Here is a 20,434-nt window from a genome sequence, read left to right on the forward strand (position 1 = left end):
TGTTCCATTTGGTATTGTTTTATATATATATATATATATATATATATAAGTGTAACTTATACTGCGGCCAGGGGCAGAGGAGGCGGAGCTGAGCCTGCACATTACTGTCTGTGCTGCCTGGGAGCACTGTCGCAGGCAGTGTGTCAGAAATGAATGTCTGTCTGTGACTGTGTGATTAATCATTAACATCCCTAACCAGTAGCCGGCCAGGCCGGTACCCCCTCCCAAGCGCGGCCATTTTATTCCTTTCCAGACTCCGCATCCGAGCAGGCCATTCACCGCCCGGGGGGGCGCCAAATTCGGGAACAGCCGATTTAATATTATTTATATTGTTTGACCATACAATACAATTTCTTGTGAGAAAAAAGTAATTTTTCTTTGTTTTTATGGTCTAATAAATGTTACAATTTGTATACCTAAAAATCAGCATATGCAGTGTTTTTGTGAGAAGAGCCACAAAATTTTGACAGAAAATGTTTTCCTGGGAAGTGGGGTACAGGGGCCCAGGTTTTATGAACAGCCCCGGGCCCATAGTCCACTTAATCCGCCACTGCACAGCATTGATGATGAGCCAAGAAAGGATACACTCTACTGCGTCAGGCACAAGCGGTAAGTGGAGTTCCTTGGACCTTGAGTGCTAATGTATATTTTGGAAAAAAAGCTATATATAGTTATATTAAAGAGACATCAAAAGATACCCCTTTATGCTGCACATAATGTTTAATTGGTTATTGGATACTCCATATACATTTCTGCTTAAAGGATCACTCCCGAATTCCTTTTTTATCCAGCACTGGAGTAGTGCTACTAATCTAAGGTCACTGACCATAGTATTATACTTCAAATGAAATTAAAAAAAAAAGTCGCAATCACCAGAATGAAGTCCAAATTTTATTTGTCAAAAGATGTTAAAACATCCTAGGCAGGCGGGGGGCTGAGAAGTGTAGAGACACACTTCTCAGCCCCCCCCGCCTGCCAAGGATATTTTAACATCTTTTCACTAATAAAATTTGGACTTCATTCTGATGATTGCCACTTTTTTTCATTTCATTTGGATTATTCATCTGACTTTGGTGTGCACCTGATGGAATAAAGGTTTTATGCCTGCGGTATTCCTGCTTCACAGATGGCATTGGCTGTTATATACTTTCGGTGGTGCTCAGCATTTTCTACTACGTCTTCATCTTCTACTGGTGCTGCTCAGGTCCTGTGGTGCCATGTTTTGACTGCAACTTCTGACATGATGGAAGTCTGCTCTCATACACATGCATTGAAAAGTGACCTCTGCATCACCCAGTAAACACTGGAGCAATCTGGCAGGTCACAAACTCCTGGAGACTGATGGGAGTGGTGCAGAACATGAAGTGGAAGATGGCGGTTGGTAAGTATAAGAGCAGGGATAGGGGTCTTAGATTAGAAGTGGTGCTTTAACTCATAGAATGATAGAATGTTAGATTTGGAATGGACCTCCAGGGTCATCGTGTCCAATACCCTGCTCAATGCAGGAGTCACTAAACCATCTCAGACAGATGTCTGTCCAGTCTCTGTTTGAAGACTTCCATTGGAAGAGAACTCACCACCTCTCGTGGCTGCCTGCTCCACTCATTGATCATCTTCACTGTCAAAAAGTTTTTTCCAATATCTAATCTGTATCTTCTCCCTTTCAGATTCATTCCGTTGCTTCTCGTGTTTCCATGTGTAAATGAGAAAAAGGATGATCCCTCTACACCAGAAGTCTCAAACATGCGGCCCACAGGCCGCATGCGGCCCCTGAGGCAGGCATCTGCGGCCCATGGTGCAACACATGTCTCACGCTCAGGGCCGTATTTTCCATTAGGCACTTGAGGGCACGTGCCTAGGGCGGGACTCTGCGGGGGGCACTACCTGAGCAAGGTTTTTTTTTTTTAATAAGGCCGGGGTCAGACCCTTCCCTCTTGAAGACATCATACTCACCTCCTCCAGCGGTGCCTGCAGTTCCAATATTCTCCGGCACCGGTATCTTCTTCCTGTGTGAGCGGTCACGTGGTACTGCTCATTACAGTAATGAATATGGACGCCACTCCACTCCCATAGGCGTGGCATCCATATTAATGACCTTAATGAGCGGTACCACGTGACCGCTCACACAGGAAGAAAATACCGGCGCCTGGAGTGGTAAACAACATGCAGGGACCACGCGAGGACTCAGGTGAGCCGCTGCCCAGCCATGAATACAAGGGGGAGGATGAGAATGAGCCCGGGGGAGGGAGGGAATGAGTCCAGCGGGGGAGGAATGAGAATCAGCCCAGCGGGGGGGGAGATGAGATTGAGCTCAGGGGGAGGATGAGAATGAGCCCAGCAGGGGGGAGGGGAGGATGAGAATGAGCCTGGGGGGAGGATGACAATGAGCCTAGTGGGGGGAGGATGAGAATGAGCCCAGCCATGCATACAAGGAGGGAGGATGAGAATGAGCCCAGCGGGGGGGGAGGATGAGAATGAGCCCAGTGGGGGGGATGAGAATGACCCCAGCGGGGGGGATAAGAATGAGCCCAGCCATGCATGCAAGGGGGATGAGCCCAGCCATGCATTCAAGGGGGTGTGGGGAGGAGGACTCCCATCCAGTGACCGGGCAGGTACCCAGGGGACCACCATCAGGGTTCCTGAGGGAATGATACTGGGAGAACAGTAAAGGGAGAGACTTGACTGAAGTTGTCAGGGAAACAGGGGGCGGGGCAAGGGTAAAAGGAGCAGGGGGCGCGCTGAAGTGGCAGTTGGCAGAGAGCCTGACAGGAGACAGGAAGGTGTGTGACATAGAGGGAGCTGAGGTAACGGGCAGTGTGTCTGTGGAAAAAGCTACGCGCTCACTGACAATTTAGACGTGAGAGACTGTCACCGGAGGCTGCTCCCCGCATACGATCACACACAGCCACACCGAAGAAGAAGAAACGTATCACTCTATATTTTCAACTGTTGACCATCTCCTCAACTTCTGAATTTACTTACAACATTCGGTTACTTCTCTTTCTATGTCCAAACCAACATGAAAACGGTACTTCTATGTTCTTGGATTAGAAAATGTAATCAAGTCTTTACAAAAGCTCTATATTTCAGGCTACATTCTGACTTTCTGCCTGTCTGAACCTTATCATACTCCCAGATACTTCCAGGAGGAAAAGCGATGTTTACACAAGTAACATCTAATTTCAGGATAAACAATAGAGTATAAATTACACAGGTCAACGAAAAAAATTTTTTTTTCTGGTGTCCAAAATATTTTAATGAATTTGGGGTATTTTTGGGGTGCTGATTCTGAATATGTCATCAGTTTTGCCAGATTGGCTCAAGTTTTTGAGATTTTTGGTATCTTATTTATAGCACTTGTTGGTAAATGCGACGCATCATCTCATTAATTTCTTTGGATTAGTACTTGAACTGAGCAGTTCTCAATATAGTTTTGTGTTAATTAGTGTTCTAAAAGTTTGTTCATAGCTTGATTTTTGCACTAACTTTATGTTGTTGTCTGTTTTCCAGTGAAAAGCATGAACTCATCATGAAGAAGTTGTCTTAACGATCCAGACTCATTCTGTTACATTTGTGGTGAATATACACTGCCAAAACATAGAAGAAACATAACAGACTTCGTAAAAAAAGTGTATTTTGCCTATTTTGGGGTTATGCTTGGGGACCAAGACAAGTTTTGGGCACCACACATAGTGTGCAAAGCATGTATCGAATTATTACGAAAATGGAGCAAAGGACAAAGAAAAAGCTTCAAATTTGGTGTTCCAATGGTGTGGAGAGAGCCAAAAAATCATCATGATGACTGTTATTTCTGTGCAGTGCAAGTGCAAGGATTCAATAAGCATAAGAAACGAAAATGGGAGTAACATGGAATCTGCAAGAAGGCCTGTCCCTCATTGTGAAGATGTGCCTGTACCTGTGTTTACCATAAATAACAGTCATCATGATGATTTTTTGGCTCTCTCCACACCATTGGAACACCAAATTTGAAGCTTTTTCTTTGTCCTTTGCTCCATTTTCGTAATAATTCGATACATGCTTTGCACACTATGTGTGGTGCCCAAAACTTGTCTTGGTCCCCAAGCATAACCCCAAAATAGGCAAAATACACTTTTTTTACGAAGTCTGTTATGTTTCTTCTATGTTTTGGCAGTGTGCATTCACCACAAATGTAACAGAATGAGTCTGGATCGTTAAGACAACTTCTTCTTGATGAGTTCATGCTTTTCACTGGAAAACAGACAACAACATAAAGTTAGTGCAAAAATCAAGCTATGAACAAACTTTTAGAACACTAATTAACACAAAACTATATTGAGAACTGCTCAGTTCAAGTACTAATCCAAAGAAATTAATGAGATGATGCGTCGCATTTACCAACAAGTGCTATAAATAAGATACCAAAAATCTCAAAAACTTGAGCCAATCTGGCAAAACTGATGACATATTCAGAATCAGCACCCCAAAAATACCCTAAATTCGATGAAATATCTTTGGCACCAAAAATGCTGTTGACCAGTGTTATCTAACGTAAGAACATGGAAATTAGCTTGGAAAGTAGCAGCACTGCTTGCAATAAATATTGAAACTACTTACGCTTTTTCCAGAAATGCATCCCGGGACATGTTCTGTGCCAGCAAATTTGTTGCCAAACTGAAAATCTCATCTGTCCACTCCTAAGTAGAAATAAAATAAACATGCTTTAGCTGAAGTACAAGAGCCATAAGATGTTTAGTTTGATCGGTCTATGTAGCCAAGCAAATATTTTTATGTTGCATGGGAAGGAGAAAACAGAGATGTAAACATTATGTCAGGATGCTCCTCTTACCTGTGAGACAACACAAATATTCTCAAAGAGGATCTCTCACCATATTTCTCAATTCAAAATGCATACGTTATTAAACAGATCTCAAGAACCTGATGTGGCTGGTGTAGTTACTTTAAAAATTGATGCAAAAACATTGTGCATTTATGGACAAAAGTTTTAAGACATAAATCTTGTTTTTCTAAAAGTTTTCTGCTTCATTATTTTTTGTTCTTTTAGTCAAATGCTTCTGTGATTGCCAACATGCAAATCTAAGCAATTTCATATGCAACATCAAGTTTATGTAAAGATTTAACATTTACAGTGTTTACCATTATTTTTCAAGACTTTTGCAATTTCCCCTGGCAGCTGGATATCAGCTTCTGGGCCAAATCCTAACTGATGACCTCCCATTCTTGCCTAAACAGCACTTGGAATGTATCAAAATCTCTGTGTTTTTGCTTGTCTACCTGCTTTTTGAAGATTGACCACATGTTATCAATGGGATTGAGATCTGGGGGAGTTTCCTGGCCATGGACCCAAAATTTCAATGTTTTGTTCACTGAGCCACTTAGCTATCACTTTTGCCTTCTGAAATGGTCTCCATCATGTTGGAAAAAAACATTGTTCATCACCAAATTGTTCCTGATCTTGGGGAGAAGGCGCTCTTGGAGAATGATTAGATCCCATTCTTTATTAATGGCAGTGTTCTTAGGCAAAATTGCAAGTGAACCCACTCCATGGATGAAAAGCCACCACACATGAATGCTTTACTGTTGGCATAACATAAGACTCATGGTAGCGCTCACCTTTTCTTCTCTGGACAAACATTCCTCCAGATGTCCCAACCAATCAAAAAGGGGGCTTTATCAGAGAAAAAAAATTCACCCACTCCGCTACAGTCCAATCCCGGTTTTTCCTACAGAAAGTCAGTCTGTCCTTGATATTTTTCTTGGAGAGAAGTGGCTTCTTTGCTGCCTTTCTTGACACCAGTCTACCTTCCAAAAGCATTCACCTCACTGTATGTGCATATGCAATGACATCTGCCTGCTACCATTCCTGAGCAAGCTCTGCATTGGTGTTGAAGCAATTCCGTAGACGAACCCTCTATGAGACCATCCTGGCACTTGCATAACTTTCTTGGCCACCCTGAAGCTGTCTTCACAGCAAAAAAGCCTCTTTTTGAAGTTCATGATCTGATACATAGTTAATTTAAGAGCAATGTTACAAACGATTCAGTCTGTCTGATAGCTGCTACTAATACTGAGCAGTGTGACTTATCAGCAGAAGCAGGGAGGAGGGACACTGAGGATCTGTCAATCAAGCTAAATTTGCAGAAACTGAGATTAAGATTTAAAAAATGATTACACAGCCATTCTACACACCAAACTCCTCACGTTTGAAAGATCTTCCACCAGATTTCACAAAACAAACTGAAAACATGAATAAAAAGATTAGCTTTACACACTACAAGGTTATATTTTCCTTTTGTTCCATCAGTCTGAATAAGGTTAACCATGTATTCGCTGAAGAAACAACCCCGTATAGATGTATGAAATGGATTTTTCATTAGCAGAAATTCTTGAAACAAATCTGGAGGTGTGAACATAATCTAATAGTTGCTCCATCAGGGCAGCACAGTGGCGCACTGGGGTCCTGGGTTCAAATCCCACCAAGGACAACATCTGCAAGGAGTTTGTATGTTCTCCCCGTGTTTGTGTGGGTTTCCTCCAGGTTCTCCAGTTTCCTCCCACACTCCAAAGACATACTGATAGAGAATTTAGATTGTGAGCCCCAATGGCGACAACGATGATAACGTATGTAAAGCGCTGCAAAATATGATATCGCTATATAAAAAAAGCATAATAATAGTTATTATTAAATGTAAACTAACTTGATAGAATTTTGATCAAAATAAGCCGATTATTCATATATCTGTGTAATATATTGTTCAGGACAGAGCTGTAGCTAGGCTTACTTTCACCTGGGGTAAATCTACTTTTATCTGGGGTAAATTTATAGTTCCCTCCCCCTCTGTATCTAAAAACCATGGCCAAGACAAAGTGGCTTGTTGGTGTTCCACTCTTTTCATCCATGCCACAGTTACTCCACCCTATTTACTCCATTATTTAGGGGGAACAATACATTGTCCAGACCCTATCTCCATAATAGACAGCACTTCCAAGTGTTACATCTCTCAATTCAATTTTACTGTTTTTTTTTGTCAATGCAATAAAATCTGTTGGTTCATATAGTGATCCATCACATTTATACAAGAACTTCCTAACATAGACCAAATTCACATCAGTGATTTTTCTTGTCCACATAAAAGGACCATTTTCAGCACTGAATCCAATTTTCAGTCGCATTTTTGCTATTCATGTGTTATCAGTTTTTGTCAAGTCCAATAAAACTTATATGAAGGGTTTTCAGGCTTCTCCAAGCAACAAGACAGCATACGGATGAAGCTCATATTTGCAAACTCCCTGATTTGAGCGAACGCCCTAAACCGGATGTTGATGCCTCGAGTGTGGCTGATATCACAGTAGTGTGGGCATTGGAATGACAATGGTCCAGGAAGTAAGTCTGGATTTTTTTTTGGCCCCCAACTTGTGACCATTGAGAAGAATTTTTAGGCGAAAACCTTTTTAATATCATTGATCTTGTATTGACGTTTTGGGTTCTCCAAAGACCAGGGGCAGCCGACTGCAACCCCTGCACCCACACTAGTTATCCCCCAGGCTTTTAAAATAGTTTTTTATTTTTTTTTAAAAGTGCCCAAACATCTAATCATCACAACATTATTAACAAATTAAAGCTCCTATAGGTAAAGAAGTCCATAATGCACATTATATGGGTAAGAGCTGGTGAGCAGAAAAAGCGTAATAGGGTCCTACCAAGGATACATCAAAATTAAATAATTCAAGATTGTGCTAACCAGAAGAGGAGTTGTGATCACACAACAATGTATAGGTATAGAGACTCCAGCTACTACGGATCCCTGGGTCATCTAACCAATACAACGGACGTGGGAGAGTAGATTAAGGATCCAAAGCCAAATTATTCAAAGCCAGGAGTTTGTATAACAGTGGTTTTTATTCTACGCGTTTTGAAGTACAGACACTTCTTCCTCAGGACATAACTCCTGGCTTTCGATCCTTAATCTACTCATTAGTAGCATGGAATTATCCACGTTTCATCTCCCAAGTCCATAATGAACATTAAACGTACCAACCATCTAAAAAGACAAATACGTGCTAGGCCAAAAATCCAACAAAATACGCAATTTAAATAAATACTAAGTGCACAATGTGTCTTATGTAATAAAAAAAAGTATACTAAATAGATTATCTTCTTACATATACAGTATACAAATCTTTACTTTTCAGTTTTGTAAGCTTCTTCCTTTGGCTATTATGGGATTGTAGCAATATTTGTATGATTGTATTGCCTTTAGATAATTTTTTTCATGAGCATTTTAATAAAGTTGCTAATTTGCATACATTATGGTTGGTAAAACAGTATCTAGTCAGAGCAACCAAAGTTTTTTCATCAATAGTACAAGCGAAGCTAAGAATCTTTGCAATATATCTTATCAGAGAAATCAGGGTTTTTTTCTCCTCTTGGACTGATTGCTCACTCTCAATTCATGGGCAAAATCTGTGTTCAGTGAAGACAGATTTTACCAAGAGATGACAGTTGCTGCTCATCAGATTCTATGGAGAGGGAAGGGGATAGGAAGAGGGAGTAACTAATTGCAGTCACAGAAATGTTGATGCTCATAAGAATCTATGGAGAGATGTGGGGAAAAAACAGAGGAACTGGAGGCAGACACTGACATTCTGCTGCTTGTTAGACTCTATGGAGATGGGAGGGAAGAAGAAGGAGGAACTAATGAGAGATACAGAAATTCTCCTGCCCATAAGATTCTATGGAGAGACGAGGAGTGAGGAGGGGAAAAAAGGAAAGAACCAGAGGTAGATACTGACATTCTGCTGCTCGCTAGATTTTATGGAGAGGGAAGAGGGAGGAACTAATCGCAGGCACAGAAATTCTGCTGCTCATGAGAGTCTATGGAGAGACGAGGAGAGAGGATGGGAAAAGAGGAAAGAACTAGAGGCAGATACTGACATTCTGCTGCTTGTTAGATTTTATGGATATGGAAAGGGAGAGGAAGAGGGAACAACTAATCGCAGACACAGAAATTCTGCTGGGAGGGGAAAAGAGATAGACACAGACATTCTGCAGCAAGTTCTCATGAAATAACATTTGCCCCCACAACAGCCTAAAGTTGCCTTTAACAGTGTGGGACTACTCACTTTTTACTGAGTATGTTCTATATTATCCCTTTAATACAATGACCATTTCTTTCATCTTGTGCTCCTGGCCTCAGCGATGAAGGGAACTGCCACCCATCCTATGTAATTAAATAATGACTGTCGTTTTAATTTTTATTGCATATATCAATGCTACACGTGAAAACAAGAAGCTTTGTAATATATCTAACCAGTGAAATCTGCTTCTTTCTCCTCCTGGATTGAGCTTTCATTTCAAAAGTCTCAATTCTTGGATTAAATCTGTCTTTATTGAAGACGGATTTTTTCATTACTGATATAGGAGATGGCAATTGCTAGATAGAATCTCATCAGTTGCAACTATCATCAGTAATATAAGAATCTGTATTCACTGAATGCATATTTACCCAGGAACTGAGACTTTTGAGAATGAATCATCAGTCCAGGAGAGGGAAAAAGCTGATTTCTCTGATAAGATGTGCCAGTAAAAGAGAGCCGGGAAATCTGGAGATGTCCTGTGCTGGAACAGTTTCACATTAGAGTCTGAGCAGAATCTGCTCTTCAGTAAAAGAATGGAAGTAATTGCTTGTGATACATTGTTAATAGATGGATTAGCCGTTCGCCATGCACCAAGCTAATGTTCACACAAGCTAATCTGGATTGCAAAGGAAAGATGGGGATTTATTATATCAAATTATAGCTCAAATTTCCAAACAGAATATTTCTCACCCTGTTTATTAGACCTTCCATCTTCCAGCCTAGAAATGCAATTCCAAGAAAGAAGTCATTTTAATATGAGAAAGACACAAATTATGTCTCCATTTTCTCCTAACGGGTTCATTAATTCAAATTTATGTCCTCCTCAATACTGATGCTCATAAGGACTGCAGACAGCCCGAGTCCTAATAACACGAGCCTTGAGAAGACAGTCAGGTACCGTAGAACAGAAGCCGGGCTGTCGTGTAGGACGACATTTATCATCACCGGAACAGCTTAGTGCAAGAGTTTCAATTTCCTACACGGGCAATTTACAAACTAAAGAGCAAAGATTTACCATAACAAATATGTGAGATTCACAATGTAAACAGGGGCAATGACTTGAATAATCAGCTGAAAACTTGGCACCGTGACTGATTCTTCGTTAATGTTTGTTGGCGTACAGAGAAGTTATTTAACAGCCCTTTCCAGAGTAGTTAATCTGATGTTATCGAGTTTACAATAGACATTTAAAGGGAAATACAATACAAACATCTATTTAGATTCTCTGCAAGAAACAAATCCAGAATGTCTCTAGATCTTGCTCATGAATAAATAAAAAGGTGGGTTTATCTTAAAAGGGTAAGCAAATTGCCTTTTCAGCGAGGAAGAGTTGTTGTACTCCTATTGGAAGTAGCAAACCTAAAACTCAATATCGTCCCTTTGTCAAGTCTTGCTACATGACTATGCTATATACAAAAGCCAAACCAGAATCTCAATTTGCACATATGTGTTTCAGGGTGTTGCCTCTCCTCAGTGGAAGGCATGAGATCTCATTTGGCTGTATGAGAGGCCTCTGTCTAGGGTCTAAAGCAGGGGTCTCAAACTCAGCAGAGTAAATGGGCCACACATAAAAAAAAATTGAGCTGGGTGCTGCATTCCTTTCAAACTTAATACACCTCGTACACACATGGCTCTGCTTCGTACTCCTCGCACACACACGGCTCCGCTCCGTACACCTCGTACACACATGGCTCCGCTCCGTACACCTCGTACACACACGGCTCCGCTCTGTACACATCGTACACACACGGCTCCGCTCCGTACACCTCGTACACACATGGCTCTGCTGCATACAACTCGTACACACACGGCTCCGCTCCGTACACCTCGTACACACACGGCTCCGCTCTGTACACCTCGTACACACACGGCTCCACTCCATACACCTCGTACACACATGGCTCTGCTGCATACAACTCGTACACACACGGCTCCGCTCCGTACACATCGTACACACACGGCTCCGCTCCGTACACATCGTACACACATGGCTCTGCTGCGTACAACTCGTACACACACGGCTCCGCTCCATACACCTCGTACACACGCGGCTCCGCTGTACACCTTGTACACACGCGGCTCCGCTCCATACACCTCGTACACACGCGGCTCCGCTCCATACACCTCGTACACACACGGCTCCGCTCCGTACACATCGTACACACATGGCTCTGCTGCGTACAACTCGTACACACGCGGCTCCGCTCCTTACACCTCGTACACACGCGGCTCCGCTCCATACACCTCGTACACACGCGGCTCCGCTCCATACACCTCGTACACACATGACTCCGTGTGTGTTAGGTTCAACTACATGACATACTGAAGCCTGGTCCTGCAGAATATCCAGCTGTCCTAAAAATCTTTCTGCTCATTGAAATTTAATATTAAATCATAAAATGGAGTTAACTTATATCACATTTAGAGATGTGCGGATCTTTTGAAATTCGAATTCACTGACTTTGCCACATTTTTGCCCAAAAATTAGATTTACGGTGAATAAATTTGCGTGAACTTCAATACAGTAAGTATTGTAATTATTTGGAAAATACAAGTGGGGGGAGGAGAGAGAGAACTTTCTGACTATAAGAGCTTACAGTCTACATAAGAGAGAGAGAGAGAGAGAGAGGGGACCCTTTGGACCATACTACAGTAGCTTACACTTTCCAGGTGTGAGTCAGGGAGAGGAGTCTGCTGATCATAAGAAATTACACTCTGCAGAAGAGAGAGAGAGAACTCCAGTGACCAAAAGCACTTAAAGGGGTGATATGAGGTCCAAAGTAATTTTTCTCTTAAATCCATATCTATTTAGTGTCATAATCTAAACTATATTTTAATATATTTCTATTAAAAATTCCCTAACCTTCCTTAACTACACTACCTTTTTTTTTATTTTTATGACACTTCGTTTGAGAATCCCAGTGAATGCTGGGATACTCAAACAAAGCATCATGAGGCGCAACGGCTGGGGTCACTGTCACAACCTCTGCCTCCTTTCTGAAATAAATCATCATCAGAGATGATGTGCAAGATTGTTGTCAGAATATCTGGTGTCCAGAGACCACTGATGTCACTTGCAGGGGCGGCGCTGGTCTCTGCTAGATGGGTATTCTGACAATGACAATGCGCTCTGTTGCCTGGCTCGTTAGTGCTGATCTGAGCTGGCAACAGAGACGGCTCTATCATTATCCACATCACATAGTGACAGAGCAGGGGAATGGCCCCTGAAACAAGCGTCACTGATGGCACATTATTATAAGTAGGGGGCCGAGGCTGCGGCAGTGACGAGAAATCGAGAGAGGATCTCACTGACCATAAGAGCTTTTATTCTACAGGAGAGAAAGAAACGTACCCAGTGACTCTGGAGATGAGAAACAATTTGCAGTACAAACAGAGCTCTACTGGGAACCGCTGATCTTTTATGGACCATGTACTGACCACCACTGTACAAGATATGATAATCTGCTAGACGTCATAGCTGCAGGACATTATGGTGAGGCCCACGTTACAACGAAAATGTTAACCTGCTCTCTGACGCTTGAGTAGTGTGGGAAATGGTGTAGGGAAAGTTAGTTTTTTTTGGCAAACCACAAATTGAATCTCAAAATGTTCACAATTAGTTGAAACAACCCTGATCCCACAGACAACCAGCAATCTGACAATTATCATGAGGAAACTGTGGATGTGAAACGATGCACTCCTAACACATGCCCCTCAGTTCCCGCTCTACAGTGCCCTGCAGTCAAGCAGATGTAATTCTTGGCATTTATAGCATATTCAATTTTACCTTTCTGAACTTTGATTTTAGGGATATTTTTCAGAAAGGAGTACATTGGGGTTTTTTTTTTAAAAAAGGGACAAAATGGCAAAAAAAAGTTGCATGCGGCTTACATCCAAGTCTATGGCAAGTGAGTCATGTACGGCACAAAATCCAAACTATTTGGCAACATTTACAACTCTGAAGTCGTGGTAGGTCGAAGGTGGCAAGGTGACACCACAGGAAATCATTATAAGCAATGTTGCAATGCAACAACGCAATCTCAGTGTAGTCCTAGCCTAAATTGTTTCTATGCGCCTGACATGCTTACATACATAGTGGTATAGCTATAGTGGAATATGAACGATGCGGACCCCCTGTGCCCCAGTACTTGGTGTGGTGCAAAGGCCTCTCCACCAAATGAGGGTCAGTGATGCTATAGAAGACAAGTAAAGGCCTAGGGACTTCTATATTCTATGAACTGTGACTCGAGGTCCTGGAGAATTAAGCGTCTCGTCTATACAATGGATCCCTATGGACATAATCTTTGTTAAGAGCAAGGTAAATAGACGGCAGTATTCCCTCCCATGGCTGAATTTAGACAGCATATTAGTCACAAAGAGCTGTATATTGTACACTGTTACCTAAAGGGGTTCTTCTGCTTTTCATAAATAAAGTTAATTGTAAGAAGCACTTTACGTCCTCACACTGGGTGATGTATGTATTCCAATAATCCGGTCCCCGGGAGGAGATCTTTGCACTATATTTATACCTCTGTATACATCATTTTGGACATCACCATTCCAATACAGCAGCCCCATTTCATTATTGTCCGTATTAATCACATATATATAACTATACAGCAGGTTACACTACACACAAAAACGGGTTTCTGAAAATACGATGTAAACATTTGATCGAGCATCTGCTCAGCTATTGAAAAACAAGGATTCCCACAAGCCTGTTATTTCTTGACAGACTTAATTACTATAAATCTGCAGGTCTCCATGGGGAAAGAGCCATCAAGAAAGACGTAAATGTCAGACTCAGTCGCTCAGGATTATAGCTTGATTAATAAATCACATATCATACTGAAGAAGCCAAACAGTTGACACCTCTAACGTGTCCGTACCTTAGTACATATAGAAAAATAAAAATTCTAAATTAATTTCTTTCTTATAAATATAAACATAGTTGTCCAGATTTGGTACAAAAATCTGCAGTCGCTCTGTGTGACTGTAGACTTGAGAATCTACACAGCACGCACATTGGGCACTGTCACGATTTGCCAGCTTCGGGAGTGGATGATTCTGTGACCGCAAGAATGAAATATGCACACTTCCTACCTCAAAGTCCGACAAGACGCGTGTGCCATCACTCAATGAGTAAGGCCACGCATGCCTAGTCAGAATGCGGCCAGAAGTATGAATATCACACACTTGCAGTCACATGACCACGAGCTCCAAACATCAGAATTGCAGAATCCTGACAGCGAGTGCTGTGCGCAATGTGAGGATTCACAAGTCTGCAGTCACATAGAGTCACTGTAGACTTTCAAGCCAAACCTGGACAATCCCTATAATACTAGTAATTACATAACAAACCTAGTTTGGACAAAAGAGTAAGTGTCGTTTATTTAGTTATCTTATGCGAGAGATCGGTTTCTTTTTGCTCCTGGATGGATTCTGTAAACTTGTATTCAGTGGTGATGTACAAAAAAAGTTATATTGTGGTACTTGTTAGCCAAAATTAATGGAAATATTTTTTTTCCCAAAAAAAAAGAAAAACTTACTCTAAGGGTGATATCTTTATTGGCTAACCAGAAAAATTATACTAGCAAGGTTTCAGAGCACAGAGGCTTCTTCCTGATAAAGTAGCCTCTGTGCTCTGAAACTTGCTAATATAATTTTTCTGGTTTTTCAATAATGTTATCACTCCTAAAGTAATTTTGCCTTTTTTGGCCATAAAAATGTATTCGGTGGTAAATCCCATTACTGAGATGAGAGTTGTTGCTGATAAGATTCTATGGAGAGGGGAAAAGGAGGGAGGAGCCAGAGTCAGACCCAGACATTCTGCTGCAAGTTCACTTGAAATGACACAGATATTCTGCTGCATGTTCACTTGAAATGACAAATTCTGCTGCAAGTTCACTTGAAATGACAGACATTTTGATGTAAGTTCGCTTGAAATGACACAGACATTCTGCTGAAATTTCATTTGAAATGACACAGACATTCTGCTGCAAGTTCACTTGAAATGACACAGATATTCTGCTGCAAGTTCACTTGAAGTGAAGCAGACATTCTGCTGCAAGTTCACATGAAATGACACAGACATTCTGCTGAAATTTCACTTGAAATGACAGACATTCTGATGTAAGTACATTTGAAATGATGCAGATATTCTGCTGCAAGTTCACTTGAAAAGATGCAGATATTCTGCTGCAAGTTCACTTGAAATGACGCAGACATTCTGCTGCAAGTTCACTTGAAATTACAGTTACAATTTAAACCTTTTTTTAAGCAGTAACTTTCATCTCCTATCTCAGTAATGGGAAAATCTTCTTCACTAGAAACAGATTTTGCTATTGAATACACAGTTTACAGAGTGAAAAATCAGTCCCGGAGGAGAAAGAAGCAGATTTCTTTGAAAAGATTTATTACAAAGTTTACATTTACAACAAAGTTGAGATTCGATTACTATAGTAAATCTGACCCAATATATGAGCAGAGCCTTACACTATTAGATGAGTCCTAAACCCATCCATTTACTTTAAAACACATCCTTTTTTCTTCATAAACTCGCTGCATGACCGTGCAAAGAGAATATATGCTTTTACGAATAGAAGAGGTCAAGATGAGTTAAAGATAAATCATTGCCTTTAAGTCCATATTCAATTGACCATAAAAGTGATATTCTACAGTCAATAAAAACGTGTGAAACCAATAGTAATGACAACCTACCTTGGCAATTTCTTCTTGAAATGCTACTAAATTGAGATATGAAATGTTAACCAGATCTGGGCCATACACAATGGTGAACATCCGATATTCTAATCGACCTCCAAAGTTTCCAACTTCCAACTGCTCTTTCAGCTTGGGGTCCTACAAACACAAAGAAAAATGGTCAATTTTAGTTTCCAGGGAGTATTTTAGTACATGATATCCATGCAAAAGCAACATGTTTTATGTTGTTATTTGGGCTGTATTTCTTCAATAAAAATATGATTTTTAAAATCTAAGAAAGTTAAAGATGAGTCCGCATCTTGCGTTACTTGCCTAAATCTGCAAAATGGAATGGCTGGTCATGAATTTTGTTGGTATAAACTTTAATAAAATGTTTCACTTAATGTAACAAATTCTGCTGGGTGAACGCAGTCCTTACAAATCATTACCCAAAAACCATATGGAAAAATTGTGGGTGCAATGTGAGCAGTCACAACCATGCATAGTAAACCGAGAGGTCCCATGTGAGTCTAATTTCCCACTTCAGTTCAGGTTTCATTGCCATCTCCATTAGGAGCTCCTGTCTGAAGCCCAGGAAAATGGGTTTTAGAAAGAATCCAAATTTTAATAAGGCAAGTCTGCATCTTTGGACTTAGTTTGACCTTCTTTTCCTTGGCAGTGCCCATCTTTTATACTAGACACAGTACCATAGTCTACTGCATTACTCTAACCCGCATAAAAGACGATCACCACTGAAAAAAAAAGTTAAACGGCATTCAAAGATGTAGACTTTGGACTCCACTTGCGTCATTATACCCAATAACTATGTTGGGGTTCTCGGAATTCCATTTTTCTTGGTTTCAGACATAAATGCCTAACAAAGAGCGCAAAAGAGACTGACCCAGATCCTATGCAGGATCCCATCAGCCCTATAGGTTGTTATTATATAATGGAACATGAACTTTTCACTTGATAAGAGTTGACCAAGTTATAATTTTAATATAAGGGCAGTAAGAGGTTCAAGCTACTTTTCTAAGCAAATACAATGGAAAATTCAAGACAATAGTGCTTATCCTATCTCAATATACTTGTTATAATTAACCAGTTTTTTCGCACAAATGGACAGTTTAGAAGGACAATTCGGAAAACAAACCAATTCAAACTACGAAAAACCGAACTAATATCCAATTTAAAAAATTTTTTATTCAGATAATCAAAACATATACAAAAATATATATATATATATATATAAATATACAAAAAAGATGAGATCACAATACCAATAAAGAAAGGGAAATACTGGAAACCAATAGGGCACTAATGAGTTGCACATAGAAATATATAGTTCTGTATAGTCATAAATAAATATCCATAATAAATTGCAAGTGCAAAAAAAAGTGCAAGAATAATAAATAAAAAATGAAAAAATAAATAAATACCACTATGTAAGATTTAAATAACATATATCATCATAAAGTTTTTGCCAAGGTATATACAAAATAACATAATTGGCATAAAAGGAACATGCTATGCGGATTTAAGTAAAATAGTATGAAAACCTCTGTATAAACCTATAGTACAAATGACTATAATAAGGATTAATGCATAATAGCAATACTAAAAGGTAAATACAAATACCACATGATATAGGCATTAATACTTTACTGCAGACCAGTGCCAATCTAATAGGAGTAAGTATACAATTCCCCAATATGCACTTGTGTGCTGTAAACCAGTGCCAATATAGCAGGAGTTAATAAACTCCACCTCCATGTTCACCTGTGTACTGCAGACTGAATGGCCATGCCATATTATATATACAATTGTCAAAGACGCATGTTCACAAGAGAAAAATGCAATAAATACCTAATGTCTGTTAGTGCCAGGTTCCCAGTATACGCCCGACCCCGACGCGCGTTTCGGCGTCTACCTTCATCAGGGGTCTGACGAAGGCAGAGGCCAAAACGCGCGTCGGGGTCGGGCATATACTGGGAACCTGGCACTAACAGACATTAGGTATTTATTGCTTTTTTCTCTTGTGAACATGCGTCTTTGACAATTGTATATATAATATGGCATGGCCATTCAGTCTGCACTACACAGGTGCACATGGAGGTGGAGTTTATTAACTCCTACTATATTGGCACTGGTTTACAGCACACAAGTGCATATTGGGGAATTGTATACTTACTCCTATTAGATTGGCACTGATCTGCAGTAAAGTATTAATGCCTACATCATGTGGTATTTGTACTTACCTTTTAGTATTGCTATTATGCATTAATCCTTATTATAGTCATTTGTACTATAGGTTTATACAGAGGTTTTCATACTATTTTACTTAAATCCGTATAGCATGTTCCTTTTATGCCAATTATGTTATTTTGTATATACCTTGGCAAAAACTTTATGATGATATATGTTATTTAAATCTTACATAGTGGTATTTATTTATTTTTTCATTTTTTATCTATTATTCTTGCACTTTTTTTGCACTTTATTATGGATATTTATTTATGACTATACAGAACTATATATTTCTATGTGCAACTCATTAGTGCCTTATTGGTTTCCAGTATTTCCCTTTCTTTATTGGTATTGTGATCTCACCTTTTTTGTATATTTATATATATATATTTTTGTATATGTTTTAATTACCTGAATAAAATTTTTTTTAAATTGGATATTAGTTCGGTTTTTCGTAGTTTGAATTAATTTTCTAAGCAAATGAATTTTCTTATGCTATCTTTCAATACATCAGAATCTATAGGCTATTGGCTATTTTTAAGATCCCTTACATCAAAACAACAAATAAGTTGTCCTGTGTTGGTGACACCTGACCATACTGACATCAGGAAGGGAGAAACCTTGATGCCAAATGAGGAACCGATGTATAGCTTCAGAGCTGATTCATGAATTACATGGCGTAATGTATGGTTAGATGCAGTAACTCTTAATTGCCTTGATTAGAAAAGCATGACTTAATGACAGCTTGTCCTTGTCTGATCTATCATTAAATATATCTTTCCTGGTATTATTGGTGCTTCTTGGTATGAAAGTATCTTTTAAATCTCAAAATAAGGTATGAAATCAATACCTGCTTTGTGTAGTGGCTAAATCATTGATATGGATCACGTTCTCATTGATACCCCCAACTAGAAAAAAGCGAACCCCAACTGTAAAGTTTTGGGGTTCGTATCAGACACCTAGTATCCAGTGCTGAACTCTGAAAACTGACTTCTCCTGGAACTCCGTTTTATAGCTTGAGGAGTTTGAGGAAGACAAACAGAGAGAGATTTTTTTTCCAGCTCCAAAATTTGAGTCCCGATTGATTTCTATAAGGTAGGGGTTCTGGTTCAAGTTCAGATACAGTTCTGGTACCTAAACCGAACTTTGGACTAAAGTTTGGTAGAACCCGGACTTCCACGGGTCCACTCGCCCCTATCCCAACATCTCAAGCACCATTTTGGATATGAAAATCCAATGTTCATGAATAGTTTAGGTTTTGTCTGAGAATTGACAATAGAACTAAAGAAGAACTAGGTAAGGAAATGTAGGAGAGCCCAACTTGGATTACAGCCCCCTATCCCCATTTATCTAACTACTTAATATGAAAAATTTGCTTTTATAGCAAAAGCTTTGATTTTAATCAACGCTTTTGTTATAGAGGCAAATTTACCGTACTTATTATATATAACTATGCTTGCATTTCATGTAAAACCTCATTCTGACGTCCATTTTTCACATACATGTTGTAGCAGTGATTTCCCCAGTTATATCAAATATCCATTATAGTCTATGTAGATGTTCACATATCCCTGACTTTCTGCAGTCCGAGGGTCCGAAAAAAAGGTGACGTCAATTTCTGTTCTGAATCCCAGATCAAACTCTCATATTCACATGAAAGGATATGTGAAAAAAAATGGACAGCCCACTGATGCCATTTGTGCGTCATCTGAGCGCTATCCATTCTTTACTAGGGAATGGGTAGGAGAAGTTTGGATTGTTTTCCAAATGAGAAAAACTGATGCCATACTGATGTTAAAAAATAGAAATATGGATAAAAAATGGTAAAAAATTGAGTCTAGCACACTGCAGAAAAATGTACCTTTTTTCATGTACAATAAAACAGGTGTCTGAATGAGGCCTTAGATGCACCTTGGTCATAGACTAACTGAGAAAAATAAGCCGGGGTATAAGTTGGTGTACATGCAATGTGTAGGAGCATGTTCACACTGGCCATTAATCTAGCAAAACCTAAGATGGAAACAAAATGAACAAATACCCTGATGTAAGTAAAACGTAATAGTACATATATATAACAGAAGAGAAAAAGAGGGAGAGCGGCTCTTCCAGCAGCTCAATAAAACAAGGATTTTATTTAGCACACCATAAAAAAAAGACAAACAGGGCTAAAAAACTGACGTGTTTCTGGCATCAAGGAAGCCTTTAATCATAGTATCACAGTATGATTAAGGGCGTCCTGGACACCAGAAACGCGTCAGTTTTTTAACCTTCTTTTTCTTTTTTATGGCTTGCTAAATAAAATCCTTGTTATATTGAGTTTCTGGAAGTGCCACTCTACCTATTTTTT

The 20,434-nt window shown here is 39.8% G+C and overlaps 1 protein-coding gene across 1 annotated transcript in view; it reads right to left on the minus strand.

Annotated features, from left to right (window-relative positions):
* Nucleotides 1–20,434, minus strand: part of PLCB1 (phospholipase C beta 1) — a 1,254,316-nt gene that overhangs the window by 695,829 nt on the left and 538,053 nt on the right. The window contains exons 4-5 of the mRNA XM_073553862.1: nt 15,859–15,999; nt 4,597–4,676 (exon numbers count right to left, since the gene is read on the minus strand). Coding sequence (XP_073409963.1) covers nt 4,597–4,676; nt 15,859–15,999 — 221 coding nt within the window. The remainder of the gene's footprint in view (nt 1–4,596; nt 4,677–15,858; nt 16,000–20,434) is intronic.

This window comes from Dendrobates tinctorius, unplaced genomic scaffold (assembly GCF_039654945.1).
Source record: "Dendrobates tinctorius isolate UK_male_01 unplaced genomic scaffold, ASM3965494v1 ptg000203l, whole genome shotgun sequence".
NCBI classification, from domain to species: domain Eukaryota; kingdom Metazoa; phylum Chordata; class Amphibia; order Anura; family Dendrobatidae; genus Dendrobates; species Dendrobates tinctorius.